At 34.4% G+C, this 26,431-nt stretch overlaps 1 protein-coding gene across 2 annotated transcripts; it reads right to left on the bottom strand.

Moving 5' to 3' along the window:
* Nucleotides 1-3,291: 3,291 nt before the first annotated feature.
* Nucleotides 3,292-26,431, bottom strand: LOC136806970 (centrosomal protein of 135 kDa-like). Of its 2 annotated transcripts, none has more exons than XR_010846624.1 (24): nt 26,260-26,427; nt 25,345-26,049; nt 24,793-24,921; nt 24,220-24,501; nt 23,809-23,959; nt 23,604-23,665; nt 23,322-23,456; nt 21,906-22,040; nt 21,498-21,581; nt 21,237-21,299; nt 20,795-20,959; nt 20,480-20,557; nt 19,681-20,159; nt 19,254-19,422; nt 13,349-13,459; nt 12,756-12,887; nt 10,764-10,916; nt 9,966-10,076; nt 9,829-9,905; nt 9,588-9,736; nt 4,457-4,561; nt 4,190-4,245; nt 3,782-3,897; nt 3,292-3,450 (listed from the first exon to the last, which is right to left on the bottom strand). XR_010846624.1 is itself a non-coding variant. In XM_067063548.1 (24 exons), exons 2-24 carry the CDS (start codon nt 26,035-26,037, stop codon nt 3,415-3,417), a joined length of 3,648 nt encoding a protein of 1,215 aa, XP_066919649.1. In that variant the 5' UTR covers nt 26,038-26,049; nt 26,260-26,431; the 3' UTR covers nt 3,292-3,414. The 2 variants fall into 2 exon arrangements, 1 of the variants encoding a protein (XP_066919649.1); XM_067063548.1 differs by having other exon boundaries at nt 9,829-9,882; nt 26,260-26,431.

Below are 26,431 nucleotides of genomic sequence, written 5' to 3'. Positions count from 1 at the left end.
AATACAACAGATTACCGTGCGTCGACAGGTCCTAACGTACCAAAGGATCCCAGAGAGCGCACACAAAAGATACAAGGGAGGGAGCATACAAAAAGGTACAGTAAACAGGGAGTAAAAGCAGCTATTGCTAGTTTTCTTTTTAGCATCTGGCAGGCTAAATGGGGGCACTAGAAGAGTGCAAGCTTTTCAAGTTTGGACCATAATATCTAGACAGATAACATGATGGAAATCAGAAAGAAATTATGCTCACCTTCTTCTCAAGTCAGCTAGGGATTGGATTTCCAGTGTTCAGCTCTTCTCCAACCCTTCTTTTTCTCCTTGGAAATAAATTCAGCCCACACAGAGAGAACTCAGGCAGGCTTCTGAGCTACCACAACATTTGTTTTATGAAAAGCTGGTAAAAACCCCTGCCATATTTTGATAGAAAAGATTACTATTTTCTTCCCCGCAAAGCTTCGCGACGATTTTTGTCACGTGACGAAGAGCCTACATAATGTGCAGCACGAATAAAAGAAACAGTTAACATCGAAAAAAAGAAAAAGACGGAAAAAGGCCGTTTTAAAAAATATTCTTATAGTAGGGAAATTTAAAAAATTCTTTGAATCCGGAACTCTTAAAAATCGCCGGAACGAAAACCGGCGTAAAAACGTTTTTCCTTCATTTTTTCAACTTATACTCGACAGATTTTCATGATTTTTTGCACAATGATGTAAAATGGCAATGCCCAAAATGTGACAGAGCCCAATTTTCGAAAAATAAATTTTTCCGGCCGCTAGAACCGGAAATGTCCCGAAAAAAGCGGTTTTTTGAGATTTTCTCGAGATTTTAAAGGGTCAAATCCATGGTAAAAGCCATTTTTCGATACGGAACTGTTCAAAAATTACCGGAAATAGCCGAAAATTCTAGAAGAACAGTTCTTCCAACATAAATTCAGGACCGGGTCAATATTTTTTTCTGATCTGAAATTTTAAACCTCCACAGATGGATTTTTTCCAACAGAAGAAAATGTCACGGTAGAGTGCGACGGTTTGAGTTTTCTGGAAACCTTATTAATTAAGCTGTGCATTTTTTTGATAGTGGTTTTTATAAAGAAAAGTGCTTAATAGCTTTTTTATTTCTTTTTCAAAAATCTTCTTCAATAGTGTTGATAGTTTCTCTCAATAGATATGCTTTCATTTTCTTTATTTTTTTGTATTTTGACCAGTTATGTCTTATGTGTTTCATTGTTTCAATGTTCACTGATTAGTTTGATAACCAGGTAGGTCCATAAAAGTATCGCTTGTTTAATTCGTTTTTTTAAGAACCTTCCAACCCAGCCTTCCATGAGGATGATTATGTTAAAAAGTTTAGAAACATGTAAGAAACATTTAAGGCTCAAAAGGCCGATTTCTTAAGAAACATTGAGGCTGCTTGGTAAAACTAGTTTCTTAAAAAAACAAAAACGTGTAGACAATATGATGCGAAAATAAAATAAAAACCCCTAATAAGTCAGAGTTAACTAAACCGTTATCGGACTAGTTCAAGTCGTTGAAAAAATTTTTTTCAATTTTTAGTTTCTATGACGTCATAATCGGTTTTCGCGGTTTTTCGCCAAAATGAGCGAAAAAACAATTAGGTTATACCATTGATTTATTATAGAGACTCTGGATAAATATCGAATGAAACGGTGGAGAGCGAAGTGTTGTCTTTCTATTGTTTCAGAGAACAATCGATGTACAGGCTTTGTCCGCAAAGGACAAAGATTTTGAAAAATGATTAATACCAAGGACACTTGTATAGCGTGAAAATGAAAGTTATAGTATTTCTCTACAAGATCTTCATTTTTTTCTTCTTCATTTTCATCCTCGTTTTTAGAATTTGTTTAAAGATTTTTTTATTTCAAATTGTTCCACTCACAAATATCTCTCCAAAGATACCAAATTTATAAAGATTGAAGAATTCCTTCAAAAGTTATAGGTAAATGAAAAAAGAGTGCACACTTATCGTGAATAGACTTTAATTCCAATTTTATTCTCTCCCCCGTACGTTTATTTTGGACTGTACGTTTATTAGGCACCCGAGAGTATTAGACGTGAGTCTCATAGCTCGACTGTAGTATGAAAATCTTTTGGTGGTACGTGTTGGCACAGTGGATTTTTTGAGATTGAAGTTTAAAAATTTCTGGTGTCAATTTTCAATTTCTTATACAGGGTGTCCCTAATCGACGTGCGTGTTCACAAAATTGTATTTTAAGCTCTCCCTCTTTTTTCTTTGTCATTACGATTAATTTATACGTTGTAACTACCTTTTGTAATAAGCCTGTGTGATGGAGAACGTTCTTATATTTTAGCGATAACACACACACAAACTTTTCTACTCAATCGCATGTTCAAACTCGATACTTTAATTAGGGACACCCTGTACATAGCATTTTTTTGCATCTTTCTCGCAATATAAAACGTCATAACGACGTATAATTAGTAATTAACTAGATGAGTTTGAGTCTCGGAGGAGAACTTAGAGTCTCATTTGGGAATTGGATAAGTGTATTTTGATGAGAAATGTAATTAAAATGCTATAAAGAATCATTTTAATGGTGGAAGGAGGGTGAACAATAATGTCATTACTGCGGACAAGGCTTGAACATGAGAAATCGGTAAAAATCAGTCAGTTATTAATCCAGTGTCTATAATAATTCCATGCATGGTTACACATCAGGTTAGAAACTACATCATAGTACCCTTCATGTTCAGTCATTTGTTTGGTCATTTTCTGTCGACTAATGCGTTCTAAAAATTATGGTAATTTTAAAACATGCCATAACTTACCCGAGTGTAGTAATACTGTTGTAGGAATTTGTCTTAATTCCGGCTAACCCCCGGGGGGAGATACGAAGATTAGGGTGCCTTTTTGGAAGCAGAAAGTCCCTATACGGGTAGGAAAATCCTATAAAATAAAATCTCCTATTCTTGATCGAAAAATTGGGAAAATTTGAACTTTTCTCCCCTTAAAAATGGAATTTGATCAAATTGGTTTAGTCCCACTAAAGGTCTGAGGGTCCAAAGTCGGACGGCATATACCCGTTAGCACACAACCGTAGTACCCAGCCCGAGCTGACAAAAGAAAAACAACACTTCATTTATTGTGACAGAGCTCCTAGACGTTCTAAATTCAAGGGATGACTAATTTTCGATAAATTTGAGTATTTTGTCCTCCATACCAAATTCAAGTATTTTCATCGACACCCTAATTTATTTAAAAGTTTTCAAAAGTTGAAATGTTCACCTCAATTAAAAAGGACAAGATATGATGTCCGAGTTAAAAACGTTCTATTATTTACCAAAATGTACATAAATAAGATGATAAGAATAATATAATATATTAAAAATATTAAAAGAGTAATTCAAAATATTCACAAAACTATTTTCTCATTTGTCAACTTGTATTTTCACCCTCGTCAGATGAAAAAGACTGAAAAAGAAAAAAACAATTAATTGCATCTCCTAGACTATCATAAGAATGTAAGGCAGGATGTCTGTATAATTTTTTTCGTTGTGTCTCGTGCCGTGTCTGAATTCACCTTTTTCTCGAATTCTCGGATGAGCTCAGTTGAATTTATTCTGGCTGCCCAGGGTTGTAAAGCTGACCGGGCACCATCACCGTGAACGTCGGCCCACTTGAGGTGACATAAAAAATCAATGGTGAGGCAGCGCGAAAAATAAGTATTCAGACTTCAAGAAAAGACAGCCTTAAAAACAAACTTAATGGTGCAAAATGACAACTTGTGAAGAAATCTACTTACAACTTGTAACGGTGAAAATGAAACATTTCGCCGTTTTCCTATATTTGTTGATAAGGTTGCCCCTAGTGACGTGATTTGATTGGTTGAATATGACGCCATCTTTTTCTCCCGTTCATCTAGTTATAAAAAAATTTTCCTGATGAATATTCACAAAGATGAGAAATGTTTCAGAAAAGCAAGCTTGAAGTGTTTAAAAACAAATAGAAATCAACAGAAAATGGCCAATTAGAGCATAAATCATCTCCATAACTCGAATATACACTTACCTAAAGGGAAAAGAAAACTTGTTCGAGTTATAGAAATTCGACTTATAGAGATTCAACTGTCCTTTAAAATCAGGAAAGAATTTCTCCAAAAGTAGTAGAATCGACTAATTTAATGATCGGGTAAAAAGTGTAAATGTCTTACAAGAGCTTCTCGGTGGTGATGTGCTTCGGCGGCGAAATTCTTGCTTCATTCGCTCACTTTGAAAAATAGAACAATTCAGTAGATCGTAATTTTATCAACGAAATGCACAAGCAAGAAGGGATTTCTAAAAATCATTTTTAAACGCCAAAAAAAATATCTTTAATTCATTTCTCATTGACACGATAAAGGGTAAAACAAAATTTCATCCAGACTCCTCGAACCTTAACCCATTTGGCCACAATAAGAGATGATATTATTAGGGCTTACAGTTCGAACTTTTCACTGGTCAAATGACTTTTGAGTGAGGAAACTTCTTCATGTAAGGAAACATTCTCCTTTCGTAAGTTTTGCACCTCTCGCTCTTGATTTGTCCTGAAGTAGAAACAATCTAGGGTCAATGCAACAAATTGTGTACGATTTAGTATTTTTCCATTCAACTGGGCTGGAGACAATTTTAAATTTTAAATCTCCACTAATGGAGTAATGTAATGGTTTATTCAACCAGTATAAAAACGCAGTAGACTCCCGGTGGTCTACAAGGGGATGAGAATTTACTTCGAATAACCGTGGGTTCGAATAAAAGTCCAGGCAATATGGGGCATGAGGTACCACCTTGACGGTGAAAAAGGTTTGAAACCTTTGTCTTTGGGTTCAAACATATCTATATTTTGAGAAACGCGATGGTTTTCAGGCTAACCAGGGTTCAATAACTTTTCAGAGGGGGTATTTCGAGGGTACGTGGCAATCGTTTTGGAGCCGATTTGCCTGGGGTAGGGTACTGCATTTCAAGATATCTCATGAACTACATATCAAAACCTATTAAAACTTTGCAGGGTTTTAGATAAAGCATCAAAGATTGTGTGTGAAAAATTTCAAGATGGTAGCACGAATAATGTGTATTTTACAGAACCGATTATCAAAATTTTGTGAAAAAAATCTAGTTAAAAAAAAAAACTTTTTAATTTTATACAGGGCCAAATTCTTCCATGAAATAAATGTTAATGCCTTCATTGCTCGTAGTCGGTATAGTTGTAGCATTGTGGAAAGTTTTATGGATTTTAGACGACTATTTTTTGATTTACAGTCCATTTATTTTGAAAAATTCGGTCAAAACTGCCCCAAAATACAAGAAAATTTTTTGACGTTTTTCTATATAGCTCAGCAAAAAGCCAAGTAAACCTCATTAAAATTTCACAGATGTTAGTTTTTAAGGCCAGGAACATTCAAGTGAAGTTTCGAGATGGTGGGATGAAAAATGTGTATTTTACTGACCAGAATATTTCGAATTTTTCATAAAAATTAAGATCTCTCTTTAGTTTTGACACCTCAAACGTTGTCTGAGACTCATATTTTCAATTAATTGAAGCATTTTTGTTGATAACATTTATAACTATATATACATTCTTAGTTTAGAAGTCTGACTTATCAGTGTTAAGTGCCTTTGGTATTTTGCAGACTACTTTTCTGGCTACTTTTGATTTAAATAAAATTGACTCAATTTGAAATATCTCACTTGTCATCAAGTCATGTAAATCAAAGTTGAAACGCTTTTAAAGTTGTCATGTGTCGAAAATGCGTTTCTGTTTATTTTGAATTAGATGAAATTGGAAAAATGTAATAGTTTATAGACCAGAAAATATACGGCATTTTCCATCAATAAAACTTTAAATAGTGAAATGATAATCGTAAGCATACATTTGACTTCATCAAGCTTACCAAAAATACATATCCCGAGCAGTCGATGCTCGTACCCTAAAGCACTTTATATTTTTGGCAAGCAAATTTAGGCTAAAAGCGCTTGCTATCTCTAACACTCGTCATCTCGAAACTTTGCTATCTGGATCTAAATCTTGATTCCTTGAGGTGTTTTTTACTGTTACAAAAAAGATGCCAAAAATAATGTAAAAAGCCAATAGTAGAGTGTATCTGAAAAAAAGGGGAACAGATTGGTACAAAAAAATCCTCAGGATCTGTTGCTTCAACGGATTTTTCTAATAGAAAAATCGAGAATAAACGTTAGTGTTATGAATTCTGAGGATTTGTTATTCTACTTTCCTTCGGACACACTGTAGGATAGATATGACCAATAGTATCATTATTCAACCAATTTTGTAAATTTTCAGTAACCTTTTTTCGATTCAAAAGACCTACGGCGATCCTTCGTGCTGGTCTCGTTATGTCAATATTTCTACCGTGCACGTGAATCATCTAAAACATCTGCTATCTCTTTTAGCCTTGAGAAATACAATCTTAAGTTTAAACTTACCGAGAATAATGTTGCGCTATCAATATTGGTCCTCGCTATTATTTTTACAGGGAAACAAGAGACAATCGTCTTAAATGCAAGTTGAATGGTTTTAAAGAACCAAAATTAAATATCATTTTAGATTTGATCATTAGAAGATCCCTGTCTCAACGACCCATTGAATCTGTGGGAATAAGGTTAAGAAAAGTATCCAATGGGATTGACAATCTCTTGCTTTTAAGGGGTATTTTAAGACTTGGTGGCTATGGTTAGCTTAGTGGTTGTTAGCTCAGTTGGTTTGGTGTGTAGAGGTGAGTCATAGTACAGGTTAACGCCTTGACTGCTACTACCGAATTCTCCTCATCGCTCGCCTGGGAAGATAATGATTTAGAAAAAAAGCACATCTCAACGTTGTCTCTCAAGGAGTTCGGCGATCAGATGCATAGTAAACATCAGTTAATGTGATTCAGCAATGTAGGTCTAAGGTGGTCGTATAAAAGTTGGAGGTAGCCATTACACAGTTTAGCGTAAGCAACATCCCATCCCGTCCTGGTTAAATTGATTCGAATAAAAAGACCTGAGTGAGAATCAACCGCATAATCTAGCGTAGACTGGAGCTACTTTCTTCTTTATATTTTTATGCTAAAAATTGAAAACCTTTTAAAAACCAGCATAAAAAAAGGCTTTTTTCGACAAGTTCCCAGATAAATCTCTCGTATCAAATCGCCATTTCAACCCTCTAATCTAAAGTGATGTTGCGAATGTGATCTCTCGTACAACTTAGTGGATCAACCAGGGTCTGTTCGGAGATAACCAATAAATGCAAAAAATGTTCTCATCTGATACAGTATAAGGCCCAAAGTACAAATTTTACTGATCTTTCTGGGTTACGGATACCACCATACTCTCTTTAAGTTGATACATCAAAATCTTCATTAGTAGTGTCTTAAAGATATCGACGAAAAACTGTATTACTTTAGAACTAGGAAAAGGTTTTAAAGTCTAGAAAGTAATGTCAAGCTTGACTTAACGTGCCGATACCGATGGCTTTGATCTGGAATTTAGATTAGGTACTGTATGCCACCTTGAATGTTGCATGTATCCTACTAATCTAGGTTGTCCTACTAGTACTAATACAAGCTTAATAGTTATCAAGATTATTAAACTTAAAGGTTTTCTTTTTAAAATAAGAGTGATATCGTTTGCTTACTCATCAATTTTAATTCACAAGCTTTCTCCCATTGGATTGACACGTATGTGGAGCAAGATTGGTCAGAAAGAGGAATAGAAAAACATTCTTTGCTTATATCAGCATAATAGAAGAATAGGCAGACACTGTCCCGTTATGAAATATGTGTCTGATATGAAATGGGAACACTTGTGTAAAAATAAAACCCTTAAAGTTTGAGTCATTATTAAGACTTTTCGGCTACAATGTAAACACAGGTTGACTGTGTCAGTCTTATTTGATAGTGCAGCATAACACTTAATAATTTATTCACTTTCAGCTACTTTTATATAGATATACTCAAAAAAGGGAAGGCTTAGTCTGTAAAATACCAATCAGATAAATAAAATGTTTTTAAGGGATATATTTGTTTGTCTGCTTCCACAAGTCAACGTAGCGGGGTTTCGTGCAAGGCTTTATATATCTGGTCTGTAAATTACATTTTTTCCATCTAAGCGTCTCATCATCTGATTTAAATTGAGCAGGAACGCATTTTCGACAACTTATGAAAATTTTAAACTTTGATTTACACGACTTGATGACAAGTGAGATATTTCAAATTGAGTCAATTTTATTTAAATCAAAAGCAGCCAGAAAAGTAGTCTGTAAAATACCAAAGGCACTTAACACTGTTAAGTCAGACTTCTAAACTAAGAATGTATATATAGTTATAAATATTATCAACAAAAATGCTTCAATTAATTGAGTCTCAGACAACGTTTGAGGTGTCAAAACTAAAGAGAGATCTTAATTTTTATGAAAAATTCGAAATATTCTGGTCTGTAAAATACACATTTTTCATCCCACCAGCTCGAAACTTCACTTGAATGTTCCTGGCCTTAAAAACTAACATCTGTGAAATTTTAATGAGATTTACTTGGCTTTTTGCTGAGCTATAAAGAAAAACGTCAAGAATTTTTCTTGTATTTTGGGGCAGTTTTGACCGAATTTTTCAAAATAAATGGACTGTAAATAAAAAAATAGTCGTCTAAAATCCATAAAACTTTCCACAATGCTACAACTATACCGACTACGAGCAATGAAGGCATTAACATCTATTTCATGGAAGAATTTGGCCCTGTGTAAAATTTAAAAGTTTTATTTTTTGTTTAAATTAGATTTTTTCTCAAAATTTTGATATTCGGGTCTGTAAAATACACAACTTTGGTGCTGCCATCTTGAAATTTTTCACACACAATCTTTGATGCTTTATCTAAAACCCTGCCAAGTTCTAATAGGTTTTGATATGCAGTTCATGAGATATCTTGAAATGCAGTACTATACCCTAGGCAAATCAGCTCCAAAAACGATTGCCACGTACCCTCGAAACACCCCCTCTGAAAAGTTATTGCCCCCTGGTTAGCCTGAAAACCATCGCGATTCTCAAAATATAGATATGTTTAAACCCAAAAACAGTTTCAAACCTTTTTCACCATCAAGGTGGTACCTCATGCCCCATATTGCCTGGACTATAACTGAAATAAGCCGTGAATATTGTAACCTGATTTTTTGAAGAAAAAAAGTGTTTTGATCGCAGAAAATCAATTATCTCCCGATAAGAAAATTACGAGTAACTGAGGGTGATATATAACTAGAATGAAACCTCCAATTAGCGGACACCATCGGGGAATAAGGTTACTGTCCGCTAATCATAAGTGAATCAAGAAGCCTTTTAAAGTTTCCGTTAATTGGAGGTTTTACTGTATAATTGGCCCCAAGGGGTATAATCGCTTCGAATAACTGAGGGTTGGAATAACTGAAGTTCGAATAACCGAGAGTGTTTTTTGCATGAATTTGGTAAGCAGATCTAAGAGGAACGCCATCCCCTTACCGAATTATTCGAATAAATGCAGGTTATGTATGTGCGAGTCTAATGTATTATCGTGTTGATAGGCAATCTAAAGTTGAAGCTCGGATAAACTTACTTTTCACGTTCACACTTTTCAAGCTCCGTTCTTATTCTCTCCAAATGCATACTCTCTTTTTGATGCAAAGTTTTCTCCAAAATTTGTTTTTCTCTTGTCGTTGAAATAACGTTTTCTAAATTTCGGATATTACTCGATTCATGCGCTACCTATAACAGAAAGTTCGTGTTATTTCATTCGTCTTCAAAATCCAATCTAAAACACATTCTTCTTCAAACTTTTTCCAAAAAATTTAGCTTACCTGATTCCGAAGAGCATTTGACTCAGCACGAGTTTCGCTTAATATGTCTTCCAGCTAAAATTGGAAACAAAAAGATCCTGTGAATGTATGAAACTTGCAAGTCTTATCTTTTCAAAATGTCCAAATGTTGTCTTTACCTTTTCATTTTCGTTGGTTTTGTTAGCCAATTTTTTGGTCAAATCTTCCCTGGTTTGATCAAGACGAACGCATAACTCTCGAACAGCATATAAGTCTTCGATAACCGTATCCTGGTAGAGAGAAGGCGGAATGTGTTAATAGGCTCCAAATTCATTAATACTCTCAATAGCCCCCAGCGAGCTGCGTCAATGCTAACCTATACTAGACGTCACCCGCTTTTTTTCTACGCAATTAACGTCTATTCCACTTTTTTGAATGTTTGGAGCCCAGGTTTTTTTAAGTCACTTTAAACTTTCGAAGCTAATGCAGTAGCAAAAAAAAAGGCTTCTATTTTTCAAAAATCTTCAAAGTGGAACTCACTAAGAAACGAAATGAAAAATCCCGGCTTTTGGTGCACTCGCTACGTCAATGCGTGAATGAGAAAACTTTGCGTGAACAGGGATTGCGTGAGATTCGAAAAAAGATTGCATGAATGCGTGAATTGGGAAAAGAAATTGCGTGATTGCGTGAATTGAAGGTCCGCTAGGGGACCTGGGCTAGGGGAGGATGAGGCTCTAATTGTAAAATGACGAAATTATTTTGGAAAGCTTTCTGGGCTAATAGCTAGGGCAAAAAAGCTCCGAAAAATATTTTCAGGGACTGACAAATTAATAATTAGAGAAAAAAGGTTGTCAGGGACTGACAAATTAATAATTAGAGAAAAAAGGTTTTGTCACAGTAATGTCAAAAATATATCGACCATCAAAAAAATTTATCGCCAAAAGCACGACTGGAATCAAGCATTTAACTAGACTCACCTTTTCAGTGTTTGTAGCGGCCAGTTGATTTTGAAGATCAGCGACGGATTTGATAAATTCATTGACTTGACTTTCATAAGATTCTTCATTGTTGATATGTTGTTCAATTTGTGATTCCAACACGGAACATTTCTCTTGTAAGTAGACCACCTCCTTGAAGTAAGATGCAGATTTGTTTCCTTTAAAAGCAACCTGTTGCTAAGGCTCTCACCATTGAAATTAGGCGAAAATAAAAAAAATGTAGTGTTTCCAGAAACCGGCCGGGTGAAAAAAATAATTTCTGACCCGGCCGCAGACTTTGTGAAAAGTTTATACATTTTGTATTCATATCAGGGCTTACTTCATACTATTTGTACATAAAAGTTATCTTTAAAGTTCTATTTCAATAATCTTTTATTATCAAAATTAGCAAAAAGAAATTTTTTTCGGCTGGCTGCATGAGAGCTTTTTTCCTTCACCCGCATTCCAGAAACACTACATTTTTTTATTTTCGCCTTAGCTAAATTTTTGTTCTCACTATCTCGTAAAGAACAAGTGATACTTTTATGGACCTACCTGGTTATGCATTTAACAAATATAATTGATATCTACGTGAGCATGACCGTTAAACAATCATTCAGAACACAAATAGTGACGATCTCTCAAAATTAGTCGTTTGTTTCTTATAAAAAAACCGTTTAGAAACCAAAATTTCATGCTCTTGAAGTAATCTTTCATATTCAAGACTTCGTGAGCAAAGAAAAAAAACATATCTCATTAAAAAATTGAGTAATTTGGCTAATAACATTGATGTATGCTTATTGATAGTGATTCTTATAAATAAAGATGCGTTTTTTGAGCTGAAAAATTCTTTTTTCACAAAAATCTGCTTGAGCCATCTTTTACCTACTTTCATGTAAAAAATCAGAAAAAAACAATGATCCAATATTTGTCCAAGTCCAAAAAACCTTTTTTTTAGCCGTTTTTCGGCCCAAATTTGCCCATAAACATTTTTTTTCAAAAATCGGGCTCCGTCACATTTGAGGGTTTAAAGTTATGCATCTTTGTGCAAAAAATCATAAAGAATGAAAGAGCCAATCTCGAGAAAAGCTAATACCTAAGTAATTGATAATGTGCTTATAAAAAATATCGAATTTGGCCAGTTTTTCTATAAAAACACGCTAAGCAACCAAAATTTTATGTCTAAACCCATATACTCTCTAAAAGTAAGCCCTCATGAGCAAAAAAAACATCTATCTCATAAAAAAATTGATTAATTTGACTAAGAACATTGATGTATGCTTATTAATAGTGATTCTTATAGATAAACATGCGTTTTTTGAGCCAACAAAATTTTTTTGCAAAAATCAGCTTGAACCATCTTTTACCTATGATGGTACTCTACTTTCGTACAAAAAATCAGAAAAAATTAATGATCCAATTTTTCACAAAGTCTAAAAAACCCGTTTTTTAGCCGTTTTTTGGCCCAAATTGGCCACCACCATTTTGCACCTTTGTACCAAAAATCAAAAGATTACTATGATTCAATCCTGAGAAAAGTTGGTAACAGACGAACGAACGGACGGACGGACGAACAAACACAGGTTAATTTATAGGACCTCCACCGGGGTAGGTCCAAAAAGTTTTTTAAATAATCTAAACATAAACGATAGCCTTTGACCAAATAAGTATAAATATGGTATCAGGGGTGGCCAAAGCAAGTTTCTCAGAAAATGATCTAGAATGCTAAGCAACCCCAGCTCTGACCCGAAAAGTGAAGTTGCACATAAAGAAATGTGTACAACTAAAGTTATTGATATTATTCTAGAGGCACTTTGCAGCCGTATAGTGAGTGGACCACCAGTGCGAGATTGTTTTCACGAATCTTTAAAAGAGGATGCCTTATTGGGGAAAAATGACGAAAGTTCATTTTAGAGAAAGACAACCTTTTTTACCATTACTAAAATGAGAAAAAGATTGACAGAAAGAAAACAAGTTAAAAAATAGACGAACTTGTTGACAGTGTTGAAGATTTTGTTTTGCATTTTCGTGGCCATCTTCACTTTGTTGTGCGTTGCTTTCAAGTTCTATAGCCTTCGTATTTAATGATTTGTATTGCAAGAGAAGTTCTTCTTTTTCCAACTCCTGGAGTGAAGAAAAGTAGTCATAAAATAATTGAAGGAAATAATCCCGTGAGGGTAACACAGCGAAGAATTATGAGTGTGATGGCAATCAAAAACAAGCTACATGGTGAGAAAGAAAAAAAAGAAAAAAATGGCAACAATAGAGAGAAAATGGAAACTAAGAAATCATAAAGAAATACGAAGTCAGTCGCAAGAAATGCTTATTTTCCCGAAAAATGACGGACGGGAATTTCCCCCAAAATACAAAAATCTGATTTTTACCACCAAACAAAATTTTCCGGGAAAAACGGTTTTAACCATAGAGGGCCTTTCCCTCTGTCTTTAACTAAAAAATCAAAAAAAACTAACGCAATTTTACAAGAGTCCAAAAAAACCCATTATTGGGACCTCCAAGGTAGGTCAAAAAATAATCCATGGAATATAAAATTTGAAAATGTAGTTAAAATTAAAACTTTAAATTACTTTTTGTGCAAGCATGTCTTCCACACGACCAACATGCATTGCGTAATCTTCGATTTGTTGTTTTAACGCTTGACATTCACTCGTTCGGTCCCGTAACTTTTCATGAATCGCCTGCAAAAGAAATTAACCATTATTTACATACGATCACCCCTAGGAAAATAAATTTGGGGAAATCGAAAAAAAGATTTCTTACTTTTTTAGAATGTTATTGAACCCTTTTTCCATAGAGATCATATATTTTGAATTTTAATGTACACTTTTTATAAGAACAAGAATTTTATGAAAACAACTCAAAATCGTCAAAAAAATAAGAACAATGTTGAGCCTATAATTCCAGAACTTCAAGCAAATAGAAATACAAATTACTAAAAAAGAATCGGGTGTAAGGACAAGAACCAAAATTTTGATAGTTTTGTAAATGGGAATCCTTCACAAAAGCGTTTTCCCATATTATAACTTCAGATGTAAAGTCTGGTCAGTTGCATCTGAAGAACATCTCAAGTTGAGCAGCCTGTTTCATTTGTTTCTTCATTGGAACCTGTGGTACGACTTGGGCGGATGTAATTCCTTTTCTCTACATAGTAAACACCACTTTGACTCGGTCCAGCCACTGCACCATCATTTAGGGCTTGTGGAGACGGACCTATCCGTCTATTTCGACAGAATAGACGCCGTAGAAAACGTCGGAATTCCTTGTTCAAGAAAATATAAGCGAAAGGCTCGCAACAAACACCTACTGGGTACAAGAGTTTAACAAATCTAAAAGTTACTTCACTTTCTTTAATATGATCAAAATCGTAATTCCAAAAGTAAATTTGATCAGGTATGAACCAGAAAATCATAAAAAAAATCATGATCATCAAAGGGACAAAAATACTGGTCAAAAGTTCCATTCTCTCTTGTATAATTTCTTTGATGGGCTTCGATTCGGGTCGTCTGAATAATCGAGCTCGTTGAATTCTTTCGTCTCGCTTATTCTGATAGATGCGAACAATCAGATAAGAGTAGGTAACAAATACCGTACATGCGAAAATAACATCAATTGTAGGATTCACTATGTAAATGAGATTCTTTGCTACACCCAGCCCATCTGGCATATTTGCATACAATAACACCAAAAAAGTCGTTAATATGGCGATAACAAAGACGATTATGCAAGATATTATTATCATTTTGGTGGTACATACAATCTCATACCTAAGCGCGAAATAAACCCTTAAAAACCGGTCGACATTGATCAAAAACACGGAGCCAAAGTAGTAAATTGGTGCACCGATGATGACTGCATAGAAGAAATAAAATTCAAATTTACTTGTCCCGTATACTTCAAATATAGTTTTAATGACTGCTAGTACACCACTTAACACGGCCGCAATGTCCATATGCATCAATAACAGTTTTTGTTGATGGCTGAAGGTCGTCGTTGGACGCATGCGTAGTAAAAGAAGGAATGCAACAATATGAATGATCACTGCTAATGTGTAAAAGACGATCTCCCATTTTTTTGTCTCTTCCATTGTTAAGACATCTTTTTCTTAGTTGAAAATATACATCACTTAAACAAAAAAGGAACTATATTATTCTGATTACCAAGACCATAGATAGACACATAGTTGGATTTGAAAGTCACTATCAAACACACGATCTCCAATTTTTTTGTCTCTTCCATTGTTAAGCCATCTTTTTCTTAGTTGAAAATATTTTCAAAAAAACAAAACTCTATAAAAATCGAATTTTCAAAGAAAACACCAGTTGCAAAAACACAATCAACAAGTTATACTTTTAAGGACCTACCTGGTTATGCATTTAACTCATGTATAATTGATATCTACTATGAGCTTGACCGTTAAACAATCATTCAGAACACAAATAGTGACGATCTATTAAAATTAGTCGTTTGTTTCTTAAAAATAACGTTTAGAAACCAAAATTTCATACTCTTGAAAAAATCTTTCATATTCAAGACTTCGTGAACAAAAAAAAAATCTATCTCATCAAAGAATTGAGTAATTTGGCTAAGAACATTGATGTATGCTTATTAATAGTGATTCTTATAGATAAACATGCGTTTTTTGAGCTGAAAAATGCTTTTTTTTACAAATATCTGCTTGAACCATCTTTTACCTACTTTCATGCAAAAAATCAGAAAAAATTAAAAAACCCGTTTTTTAGCCGTTTTTTGGCCCAAATTTGCCCAAAAGATTTTTTTTCGAAAATCGGGCTCCGTCACATTCGAGGGTTTATAGTTATGCATCTTTGTGCAAAAAATCATAAAGAATGAAAGAGCCAATCTCTAGAAAAGCTAATACCTAAGTAATTGATAATGTGCTTATAAAAAAATATCGAATTTTTGCCAGTTTTTCTATAAAAACACGCCAAGTAACCAAAATTTCATGTCTAGACACACACATTCTTCAAAAGTAAGCCCTCATGAGCAAAAAAACATCCATCTCATAAAAAAATTGAGTAATTTGACTAAGAACATTGATGTATGCTTATTAATAGTGATTCTTATAGATAAACATGCGTTTTTTGAGCCAACAAATTTTTTTTGCAAAAATCTGCTTGAGCCATCTTTTACCTATGATGGTACCCTACTTTCATGCAAAAAATCAGAAAAAATTAATGATCCAATTTTTCACAAAGTCCAAAAAAACAGTTTTTTAGCCATTTTTTGGCCCAAATTTGCCCCCCAAATTTTTTTTTCGAAAATTGGGCTCCCTCACATTTTGGCCACTACCATTTTGCACCTTTGTACCAAAAATCAAAAGATTCCTATGGTTCAATCCTGAGAAAAGTTGGTAACAGACGAACGGACGAACAAACACAGGTTAATTTATAGGACCTCCACGAGTCTGTTAAATGACGCGCCTTATCCGCCCACGCGCCTTCCCTTTATTGACGCGCCCACGCGCCTTATTATCAACGCGCCCTAAATTTTTGACGTGCCTTACAGTATTACTACCTTAAATTTTTGTAAATTTTTACGTGATTTTTATTGCCCCCGGCACGTGATAGGCGAATGTTCTGCAAAAAAATATTCAGAAAAAAAGACGACAACAACGGCGGTTCATTTCATTTTTTCTGATTTCTAATCCAAACTTTTTAGCATTCTCTATGAGACAGAAAACACTTCGTAAAAATTTATTTATAGACTCAATGACACATGGTTTTATCAATATTTCATTTTCTGGTTGAATTCTCAGTGTGTTATTTTCTTGCGAGTTCATACTTAATTGATTATGCCTTATTATTTTCCAAATTTTAGCTAAATTGTGCTTTTAAGCGTTATGCTTATAAATAAATAAGAGTGTAACGGTAGGGCGATTACTCAGGCTAAAAGTAGCATTCCTTATTAAATTATCATAAATTCAGGGCTATGGGGGCATTTATAGCGATAGTTAATGCTGCTTACCATGCATCTTTAAATCAATAGTTTTAAAAGTATGCTTACGCATCAGCCCTATCTGACCAATAATAATGTAATGCCTATGTATACATATTCTACCATTCTTCAAAAAGAAGTAAACTATTTTTGACAAAAGCTTCGGCATCACATAATTAAAGAAAAATTGTTAGGAATTATAGGAGATTCAGATTGAAGGAAACTAATTGAAAGTTTTGTTACGAAAATGATGCTTGTAAAAACAAGTATGCTATGTTTGATTTATGAAAAAAGTTATTACCGAAAGCCAAATTCCCTTAAATCAAAAGTTATTGATTGGTTTCTTATAAAGACGATGCTTATAAGAAAAATAAATATGCCCCCACGTTAAGCACAGTCCCTTACTTGCTTTGAAAATACTGCTTACCGAAAGCCTAATCCCCTCAAATCAAAAGTTATTGATTGGTTTCTTATAAAGACGATGCTTATAAGAAAAATAAATATGCCCCCACGTTAAGCACAGTCCCTTACTTGCTTTGAAAATACTGCTTACCGAAAGCCTAATCCCCTCAAATCAAAAGTTATTGATTGGTTTCTTATAAAGAAGATGCTTATAAGAAAAATAAATATGCTGACATAAAACACAATTCCTTACTTGCTTTGAAAAGAACTAATAGCGAGGTTAAATATCGGTTTTGCCTGGTTTTGCTCTAGAACACGTTTCTGTTCAGTTTCTCGTTCTAGAGCAAATCCGATATTTTTGCCCGGGGTATGTCTGCCTAGCTTTCGGGTTAGCCTGTAGAAAAGTGCCGTAGCGCGAACGAAGGCTTTAAAAATTCGTCCGTCGTCCTGAGTTATCTACTGATACTTAACCTCAGGGCACGTCGGTAATAAGGCAAGTAAGTAAGGCGCGTCAAAAATTTAGGGCACATCGATAATAAGGCGCGTAAGAAGGTGCGTCAAAACTTAAAGGCGCGTCGAAATTCAGGCGCGTGGGTGCGTAAGGCGCGTCATTTAACAGACTCGACCTCCACCGGGGTAGGTCCAAAAAGACAACACACGAGGTTGGCAGTGATAGTTTCCTGCCGTAAGAACGCTTACCGCGCCCATTGGTTTATCCTTGGAAGCAACCCCGAAGCAACACAACATCACAATCAACAACTTATACAAGCAACTAGATTTTTAAGAAATATACAAAAACAAAAACAACACCATATACATAGACGGCCTCAGATCATTTTCATCGTCCAATACCTTGTTACACGAATATTACTAGTCATTTTATAAAATATATTACAAAATATTTTAATATTGCTGAAATAAAAAGCTCCATATTCTTGTCGAAATACATATCTTTAATTCAATACAACTGTACTAAAAGGAGGTTTCAATAGAAATGTGTGATTTTAATTTGTAAATGTCGTAAAAGATTTCCTGAAAAAATCAACAATTTGGAGCCACAACATTCAAAAACAAATTAGTACGAGCTAAAGTGATTCCGATTTCAGAAAATTTGAACATAGTCGGGCATGGATTCCTCCAGTATTTTGGGACCCTAGAATCAGCATTGATAAAAACGAAAATTCTAAATATGAGAAACAGCAAAAAGTCTTGGAATTCCATTCCTATCAGCTTGATTTATTTATAAATTAACACTATATATAAAATTTTTTGCTGAATCAGCAAAGACGGCAAATTCTGTCATTTTTTTGCAAAATATAAGAGAAAAATACCTTTAAAGCTTAAAATATTTTCAGTTTCAGTTAAGCTTTTTTTCTATAATTTTCACAGCTTATTCCATACATAAATGGAACTATTTTCAAAAGAGATTGGTTTTCAGAAACTTCATTTAAGACGTTATTAAATCAGAATTGTCATTTTGAAAATTTCTAAATTTTCAGTTTAGACTTTGCAATATCAAAAATCTTGAAATAAAAATCATAAATTTTACATTCATTGGGTCGTAAATTTAAGGGAAAACACAAATATGTTCATAGTTTTTCCCCTTATTTCCACTGGGCTAAATAATTTGATCTTAACTACACCTACGTTTTGGGGGCACCAAACCTGCGTTTTGACAACCAGGGGTATACTGTAAAAATTTTATCAAACAAATTTATGCCCAAACCCTCTAAATCACATTTCCAAACTATGGTCAAAATTCTGTATTCATATCTTAAAGATATCTCCAGAAATCGCTAAAATCGCAAACCTCCGTTTTGGGGGCCATTAGAAAAAAGCTACCTATCTTTAAGCGATTGAAAAATATTGTTGAAATTGAAACTTTTGAAAAAGAACTTCCGGGAAATAAAGTAGAGATGTTAAAGTTTTTCATGCAGCAAAAACTTTTGTAAAATCTCTTTTCCTCTAGATTTGAGAGAAATTTTAAATTTGATCGACGTTTTGGGGGCCACATACTGTATAGCAGATAGTATAATTTATTTGCTTACCCCACCTTCAATTCGTCTACAAATCAATTTCGAGTCCTTTCTAAATGAAAATTAACAGATAGATAGATACCTGATTATTTTCTGTCATGAGAGTGAGGTCATCCAAAATTTTCTTGTTTTCTCGAATGGTTGTTTCTCTCGTTTTGGAAACACCCACTAGCTCTCCTTCAATAGTATGAATTTGTTTTTGTAAAGCATTTATTTCACGATCTTTTGATGCCAGTTCCTCTTCTCTGTATCTGTATGTGTGGTCGAAAGACTTAAGTGATCTTCAAATTATACAACAATCTACCGTTCACTATCAAACACCGCATTAAACGATATTATAAGGTATTTGATAAGTTTGAGTTCTAATAATAAACCACTCGACATTTGATTAAGATTTTCAAAAAGTATAAAATTTAAGAAGAAACCTATTTTTAAACTAAACCTGAATTGAGTTTTTGCCATTCTCAATCAAAATTAAAAGACTCCTACTGAAAATTAAATTAGGGTACCTGAGGTTTTCTTCAAGTTCTTCTAAACTCAATTTGAGTTCATTGTCAGCTTTCTCCTGCTCTCTTAACCCGTCATCCAATTTTACCAATTCCTCCGACTTTTCATCGACCTCTTGTTGTAAGACATCTCGGGCATGATCCAGTGACGAAGCGACGCTCTTCAGCCGTGAGATTTCTTCCTCATATTCTCTTACCTTACGCTCCATTCGTGCCACGTCGTCTTGAAAATCAGTATTCTGGTCCTCCAACTGTCCGATCAATGCCATCTTTTCTTCATATTTTCTACGAACATCATCTTGAGTCTTCTGACTTTGTTCCAAAAGCAGTTTGATTTTTGAAATCTCAGATTCTTTTTCATGGATTTCATCTTGATGTTTTCGAACAGTTTTATTAGCTTTGGATAATTGAGTTTCGAGAGTGTGAACAACGCTCTGAGTGGATGACATTTGATTGGTCAAAACATTGTTATCATTGTCCATCTGGAACAATAAAACAAAAAGATAATTTGCGGTTGAGTTACAGGAGTCACACTCTAGTCCTCACGTAATAATAGAGATGATAAGCTAAAATCCATACGGCGCCTTGTGAATGGATTACAAAATCCCTCTTAAATAGATGACATAGCCAGAGAGAAGGTTCGCTCACTCGACAAGTGGTAGTCACATTGTGACTAAGGATTACAACCACTTCAATACGGTGCCTGATTCGAAGCAAAAGCGATCAGTTAGAAGCAAGTTAAAATCAAAAATATGGTTTCCCCTAAAGAGGGGAGGAAATTGAATGGGTAGTGACCGGATACCTTATCAAGGAGATCTTCAGTGTTTCGTTGCTGATCGTGATGTTGTTGTCGTTCGCTGTCATACGTTCGCTGAAGTTGCTAGAGATAAAGAGAAAAGAGCTTTGTCTTATGGAACAATTAGTGTACACATAACAAGTATAGGAAAAATAAATTTATGCAGAGAGGCTATCTTGTATGTTGTGTTGTATTAAACTTATCATTTAATGACTTTAAAAGTTACTTGAAAAAAGATCAAAATCTTTATAAAGATGGAGTGCAAAATAAACTGCATAATAATAATTCAGATCATATAAGCGAGATAGAATAATCGTTCACCTTGATCTCCAGTTTCATGTTTTGAATTTCTGAGCGAGTTTTCCGTAATTCGAACAAAGCCTCGTCTCGTTCTTTCTCAGCTTTCTCAAGGATGCTGGTAATTTTACGCGAGGGAGATAAATTCTTCGACTGTTTTCGACGAAGCTTTTGAACCTCTTCTATGGCCTACAAAAAAAATTTGGATTCGGAGATTTTAATTCAGTCTTGCGCGGTAAAGTTTTCTGCGGTAATGGTATCCAAACTGGAAATTCAAAAATGAAAATTTCCACTCTCCACGATGATAATAACGCCTCTCAAATGATAACAAATAAGCAGTTATGTACCAAGGGTAGCCCTATTACTGATGATTAATTAAATTGACTAACCGTTACCATCGCCTGTATGAAACTCTTCAAGGCAATGGACAGTAAACGCAAAAATCAAGCTGGTAGAGACTACCTACCTGTTCATACAATAATTGGATGTTATCTCGTTCTGTTGTAACCGATTTCACGTTCTCTGTGATCTAAAGTGTGAAGAGTGAAATTTACTGTTGTCAAAGTTAGGAAAGTAGAGTATATACTGAGTTAGACATTAAAGGAACTTAGGTCCATTCACAATTATAGAGACTTTACTAATCATTTGTGGGAATTAGTTCAACAAAAGAAGAAATAATAATAATAATATTTTCAATCAGTGGAAACAAAATTGACTTTCAATGTACCTTGGCAAGGTGTTTTTCGAAAGTTGCCAACATTTTTTGAAGTTCATCACGTTCACGTTGAACTCTTGAAAATTCATCAGAATCCTTGAGAAAAAAGAAAAAAGAAAATCGTTAAACCAGATTTATGACCCTTTGAGCGGGTCGATTTTTTATATTTCGTAATTTTGGGAGCCTTTCAGAGACTCAAATGCTAATTTATCGTTTTTTTACCCCTTTGAGGGACCCTCATGGCTCGCACATACCCGGCACCCATTTTACCCAAGTTCATAAGAAAGATTGACCATCTATTGAATTTCAGCTTGTGTATGTATTTTTCTAAAGTAGATGGCAAAGATAACCAATAATTTCTAAAGGATAAGGAGAAAATTAAATATGAAAAATAAAATAAAAATGATCAAAGCTGAATACCATTTTAGCGGTTCGATCTTTGGTCGGAGGTGACATGGGCTGTGATGTCCCTTTACTTCTCACCAGTTCGTATTCTTTCTTAAAATAATCGCGTTCTTCTTGTAATAATTGTATGATCGCGTTTCCTTCTTGTTGCTGAAATGAAGAATGCATATTCTTGTCATGTTATATGAGATTTTAAATAAGTAACACTTGAATTATCCACAAAGTTTTCAATTTCTAGACAACAGCGCTAATAGATAAAAGAAAGAGGCATTGTGTCTTAGCTCTAATTTAGACGACCATCTAACTAAATTGCTTACGTTTCAATTGAGAGTCGGACCGGCAACTTTTGTTTTGAAGGCAATTCAAATCTTTGTTTGAAGGATATTGAAAAGAGTCATCGTATTGGCTTTAGTTAGTTCATTTTGTTAGTTGATGTAGGATTTGAAGGTTCTTACTTCCTGAGTGTGATTAATTACGTGCGTCCCGTACCCTCGTGGGTCGTGCCTTCGTGTCTCGTGCGTCCCGTGCCCTCGTGCGTCCCGAAAAAAATTACGTGGGTAGTTCGTGGGTCCCAAAAAAATTACGTGGGTCCCAAAAAAATTACGTGGGAGTGAAACAAAAATACATGGGTCTCGAAAAAAATTACGTGGGTAGTTAACGTGGGTCCCAAAAAAATTACGTGGGTCCAAAAAAAAAATACGTGGGTCCCGAAAAAAATTACGTGGGTAGTTCGTGAGTCCCAAAAAAAACTTTCTTTTTTATTAAAAGTGATGGATATAGTGTTAATTATAAGAACTTTCTGAAATACGCAGGGATTTTTTAATATTTCAATTGAAGTTTGGCACTAGAAATCCTCTCATATCTCAAGCATCACACTGAAATACAACTTGAAAAAGACAGTCTTATAGTGCCATGTTTCCCTAGTATAAAAATTTTTAATATTCAATGACAATTATTTTTGGAAAAAAAATGGTGTTTTCATTTTGGCGAGATCGTATGTTGTCTCAAAGTATAGCTTTAAGGAGAACAATATCCGATTAAACTCTCAAATTTATCGCAACAACTTCTCCAAAAAAGATTCCACACAATTACAAGGATACACGTGACTACTGAACCCACGAAATCATTTTCTGGACCCACGAAATCATTTTCCTGACCCACAAAATCATCTTCAGGACCCACGTCATTTTTTTCTTCAGGACCCACGTAATTTTTTTCAGGACCCACGAGCTACCCACGAGGGCACGAGACGCACGTAATTAATCACACTCTTACTTCCTACATAGGTTGTATGACACACGTGGATTGAAAGTAACGTTTACCGCAAGATTTTGAGAAATTTACCACGCCATAATTGAAACCTGCCTGGTAAAGGTTATCAAAATTTTAGTCTTCGGTTAATTAGCGAGGAAAGGAGTTGTAAAAATTTACCTTGCTTTCGGAGCGAATGTTAGATTTCGAGAACAAACGTTGGTGGACCATCTTCTGTAGAGATTCTAATTCTTTTCGGTAATGGTCTCTGTCATCTTCCAAATTACGAATCAAATATCTTAACTGGTCTGGCGACTGTAACAAAAAGTAAATGAGAACCTCACAAAACTGACAATATGATCAGACTTAAAAAGATAAGATGTTAGTTTTGATTGCATTAACATAGGATAAGGAACAGACTATAACATATTATACATAACAAACAATGTTTGGTTAACCTACCTTTTTAGGAAGCATTCCTTTTGATATTTTGACTCGTTCCAATTCCATGGCTAGCTCTCTTTCTAGAAACAACACACAACATAATAAGACACATTGACAATAGCATGTGTAGGAGGAGGATAGTACTTCAAAGTTTAGGTGTTTGGATTGCTTGAAAACGCAATTAAAATACAACAAATGATACCAAAAGGATCATTAAAATTACCTGCGACCGTCAGTCGTGCATTTTTATCAGCTAATCGTTTCTTTTCTTTTTCACATTTCTCATACAAATGAAGTAGATTATCTTTATCGATGTTCATGTCTTTGTGGGCGATATTCATATGTTCAATCTCTTCAATTAATCCATCTCGTTCCTCAAATTTATAGAGTAAAAATTCTGAATAAGAATTGTTGAGATCCTAACTTCCTAAACATAAACGTCGAATCAGGGGTGCTACCAAAGAATTGTTATGAGTTATATGTTGGACGGTGAAAAAGAATGCGGCTATTATATTTTGATTTTTGTTATGAGTTATAAAACTAATTGTCTGATTAGAGTAATCCTTTATCAGATTATTATTTGGCACTCTTTAATTGAAGACGAAAGACGAAAATTGTGTATGTAATATGATACCTTTTTTAAATTATGAAGATTGGATTGCAAATCCACAATCCTTTGTTTCTGTTCATCCACTTCGTTTTGCAGTGAAAGCATTTGGCCGTCGACCTCGTGATCATTCTTCTGTTTTTCTTTACCAAGATTTTGGTACACTTTGTCCATAGCTGCAAGCTCTGTGCATAATTCATCATTTCGCTCTTGTAGATTCTTTACTTTCTCTGTACTTTCTTTCTTCGACAGTTCGAAATTTGATATCTTCTTCTCCAAATCTTGATTTGCTTGTTGTAAATAATCAACCTATGATTGATAAATCACCAGAAAATAAAGCAATTAACCATTTTTTTTCAGAAAAACTGCACCAAACCAGTCCAAGCAAAACTAGGTAATGAGTAGAGCCAGTAGCGTAGGCAAGAGGGGCGAAAAACCTGTGTAGGAGAGCAGATTTTTATGACACAGTAATTATCTTTTTATATTATGAATAGATAATTACTGTCATAAAACTCTGCTCTCCTACACAAATTTTGTGCCCCTCCTGTCTATGTTACTGAGAGCAATGATGAAAAATGAACCCCCCTAAATACACCATACCTGTATATTGAGGTGTGAAAGAACTTTATTATTACTGCTTTTCTTCACTTCTTTGACGACAGCTTCAACAGGACGACCACCATCCAACTGTCGGTTCAACCTCTCAATTTCTCGCTCACGACTTTCAACCTGTCAAGACAAAAATCTTAAATTATGATATCAGTTAAAAATATAATTGAAAATCTTGCAAAAGTAAATATATTCCTATCAAAATTATTGATTATTAGCAAATTGTATCATAAATCTTGCATATAGGGCAAAAAAACTGTTGGACAGTTAAATACCATCAAAGTTTTCTAGTGAACTAGAGATTTAGTTAATCCCCCGTTATCAACAGAAATGAAACATACCTTCATACAGAGGTCAGAAAAATAAGCCAAGTTTTTTTTATTTACCTTCAATTTACAAAATTTAAAACATACGAAAATTATTGACTATGGAAATTATATGAAAAATGATTTTTATTAATTTCATCTCATGAAAATTTCAGTAAAAAGAATGTCACAAAACATCAACCATAAAATAGAGTTAACTCAACAAAATAACAAGTACCTGTTTCTTATAAAGTTTGCACTGTTTATCCAATCTACTATTGACACCTTGAAGATCAAAAATCTCTTGTTTGTAATTTTGCATTTGATTATCAGCAACTGTCAATAAATCAACAACATAAGGGTCTTCGACCTGAATTTTGGAATCATTTGCAAAGGTTGTAGAAAAACTAGGCTGTGGCAAAGTACTTTCAAGGTCCATTCTCTGTCTCCTAAATGGGATATTCTTTCGACGTCCACCAGGAGTTTCCACAACGGCATTCATATTTCGTTCCTCAAGGGTTAGTATATGCTCACTCTTCAATTTGGCTTCCTTTTCCATATTCTTAATGGTGTAAACATATTGAGTATTCAGAAATTTCAAATCTTGATTTTCATTTTCAAGTTTGTTGACAGCTGATTTCATTTCCAATGCCAACTTGTCAATTTCATCTTTGCATTTGATGACATCTTTATGTAAGTCATTATTTTCTTTAACCAATCTGGCATTGTCATTTTTGTATGGCTCACTCAAGTCAGTCAGACTTTCATCTAATCTTTGTGGGCGCGATTTATAGTTTTTGAAGCTTTCAGTTGTATGCACTAGATCACTGAACAGTTTCTCAACCAAAGGTACAGCCTCGATAACCAAAGGTTGCCGATAACCTAACTGATCGAGTCGTTTTCTTAGTGTTGTAAATTTTCTATCAGGCATTTTTGCTCACATCTAAATTGAAAATTAAAAAAAACTGTTAGTGTTAGATTTTCCTTTATAGGGTATACCAGGGTAAGACACATTCATTTGACTTTCACAAACAATTATTATCACACCATGATATATTTCACTGTGTATAATAAAATTTCATTGCCATTGTTTGAAGGAGCAAAAAAGAGAAAGTAGAGACAAACACTTGCTTATTATCGAAATAAAACCTACCATTCACCAAAATCAATTCCCATTGAAATCAAAAAAATTTTGTCACCATGTCCGTGTCAAATTAGAGGTACAGTACCAGGAAAAGCTGTTTTGCATCTCTTTTAACTATTTTTTCCCAATCGAAATGCCGGGTTTGAAAAAATCTTTATCTAATTTTTGAGCATCCCTGTCT

The sequence above is a fragment of the Clytia hemisphaerica genome, unplaced genomic scaffold, assembly GCF_902728285.1.
Source record: "Clytia hemisphaerica strain Z4C2 unplaced genomic scaffold, Clytia hemisphaerica genome assembly, whole genome shotgun sequence".
Classification (NCBI taxonomy): Eukaryota; Metazoa; Cnidaria; class Hydrozoa; order Leptothecata; family Clytiidae; genus Clytia; species Clytia hemisphaerica.
The sequence above is the reverse complement of the archived record's forward strand: the minus strand, read 5'-3'. Positions and strand labels throughout refer to the sequence as shown.

What these genes read in the sequence shown, in the direction of transcription:
- LOC136806970 (XM_067063548.1), bottom strand. Translation starts at nt 26,037, where the DNA reads ATGCCTGATAGAAAATTTACAACACTAAGAAAACGACTCGATCAGTTA. An exon ending in TCCAATTATTGTATGAACAG is followed by an intron (nt 20,960 to 21,236) that starts GTAGGTAGTCTC and finishes TTTTTTTTGTAG; the next exon opens with GCCATAGAAGAGGTTCAAAA. An exon ending in CATTTTCACCGTTACAAGTT is followed by an intron (nt 3,451 to 3,781) that starts GTAAGTAGATTT and finishes TTTCTTTTTCAG; the next exon opens with TCTTTTTCATCTGACGAGGG.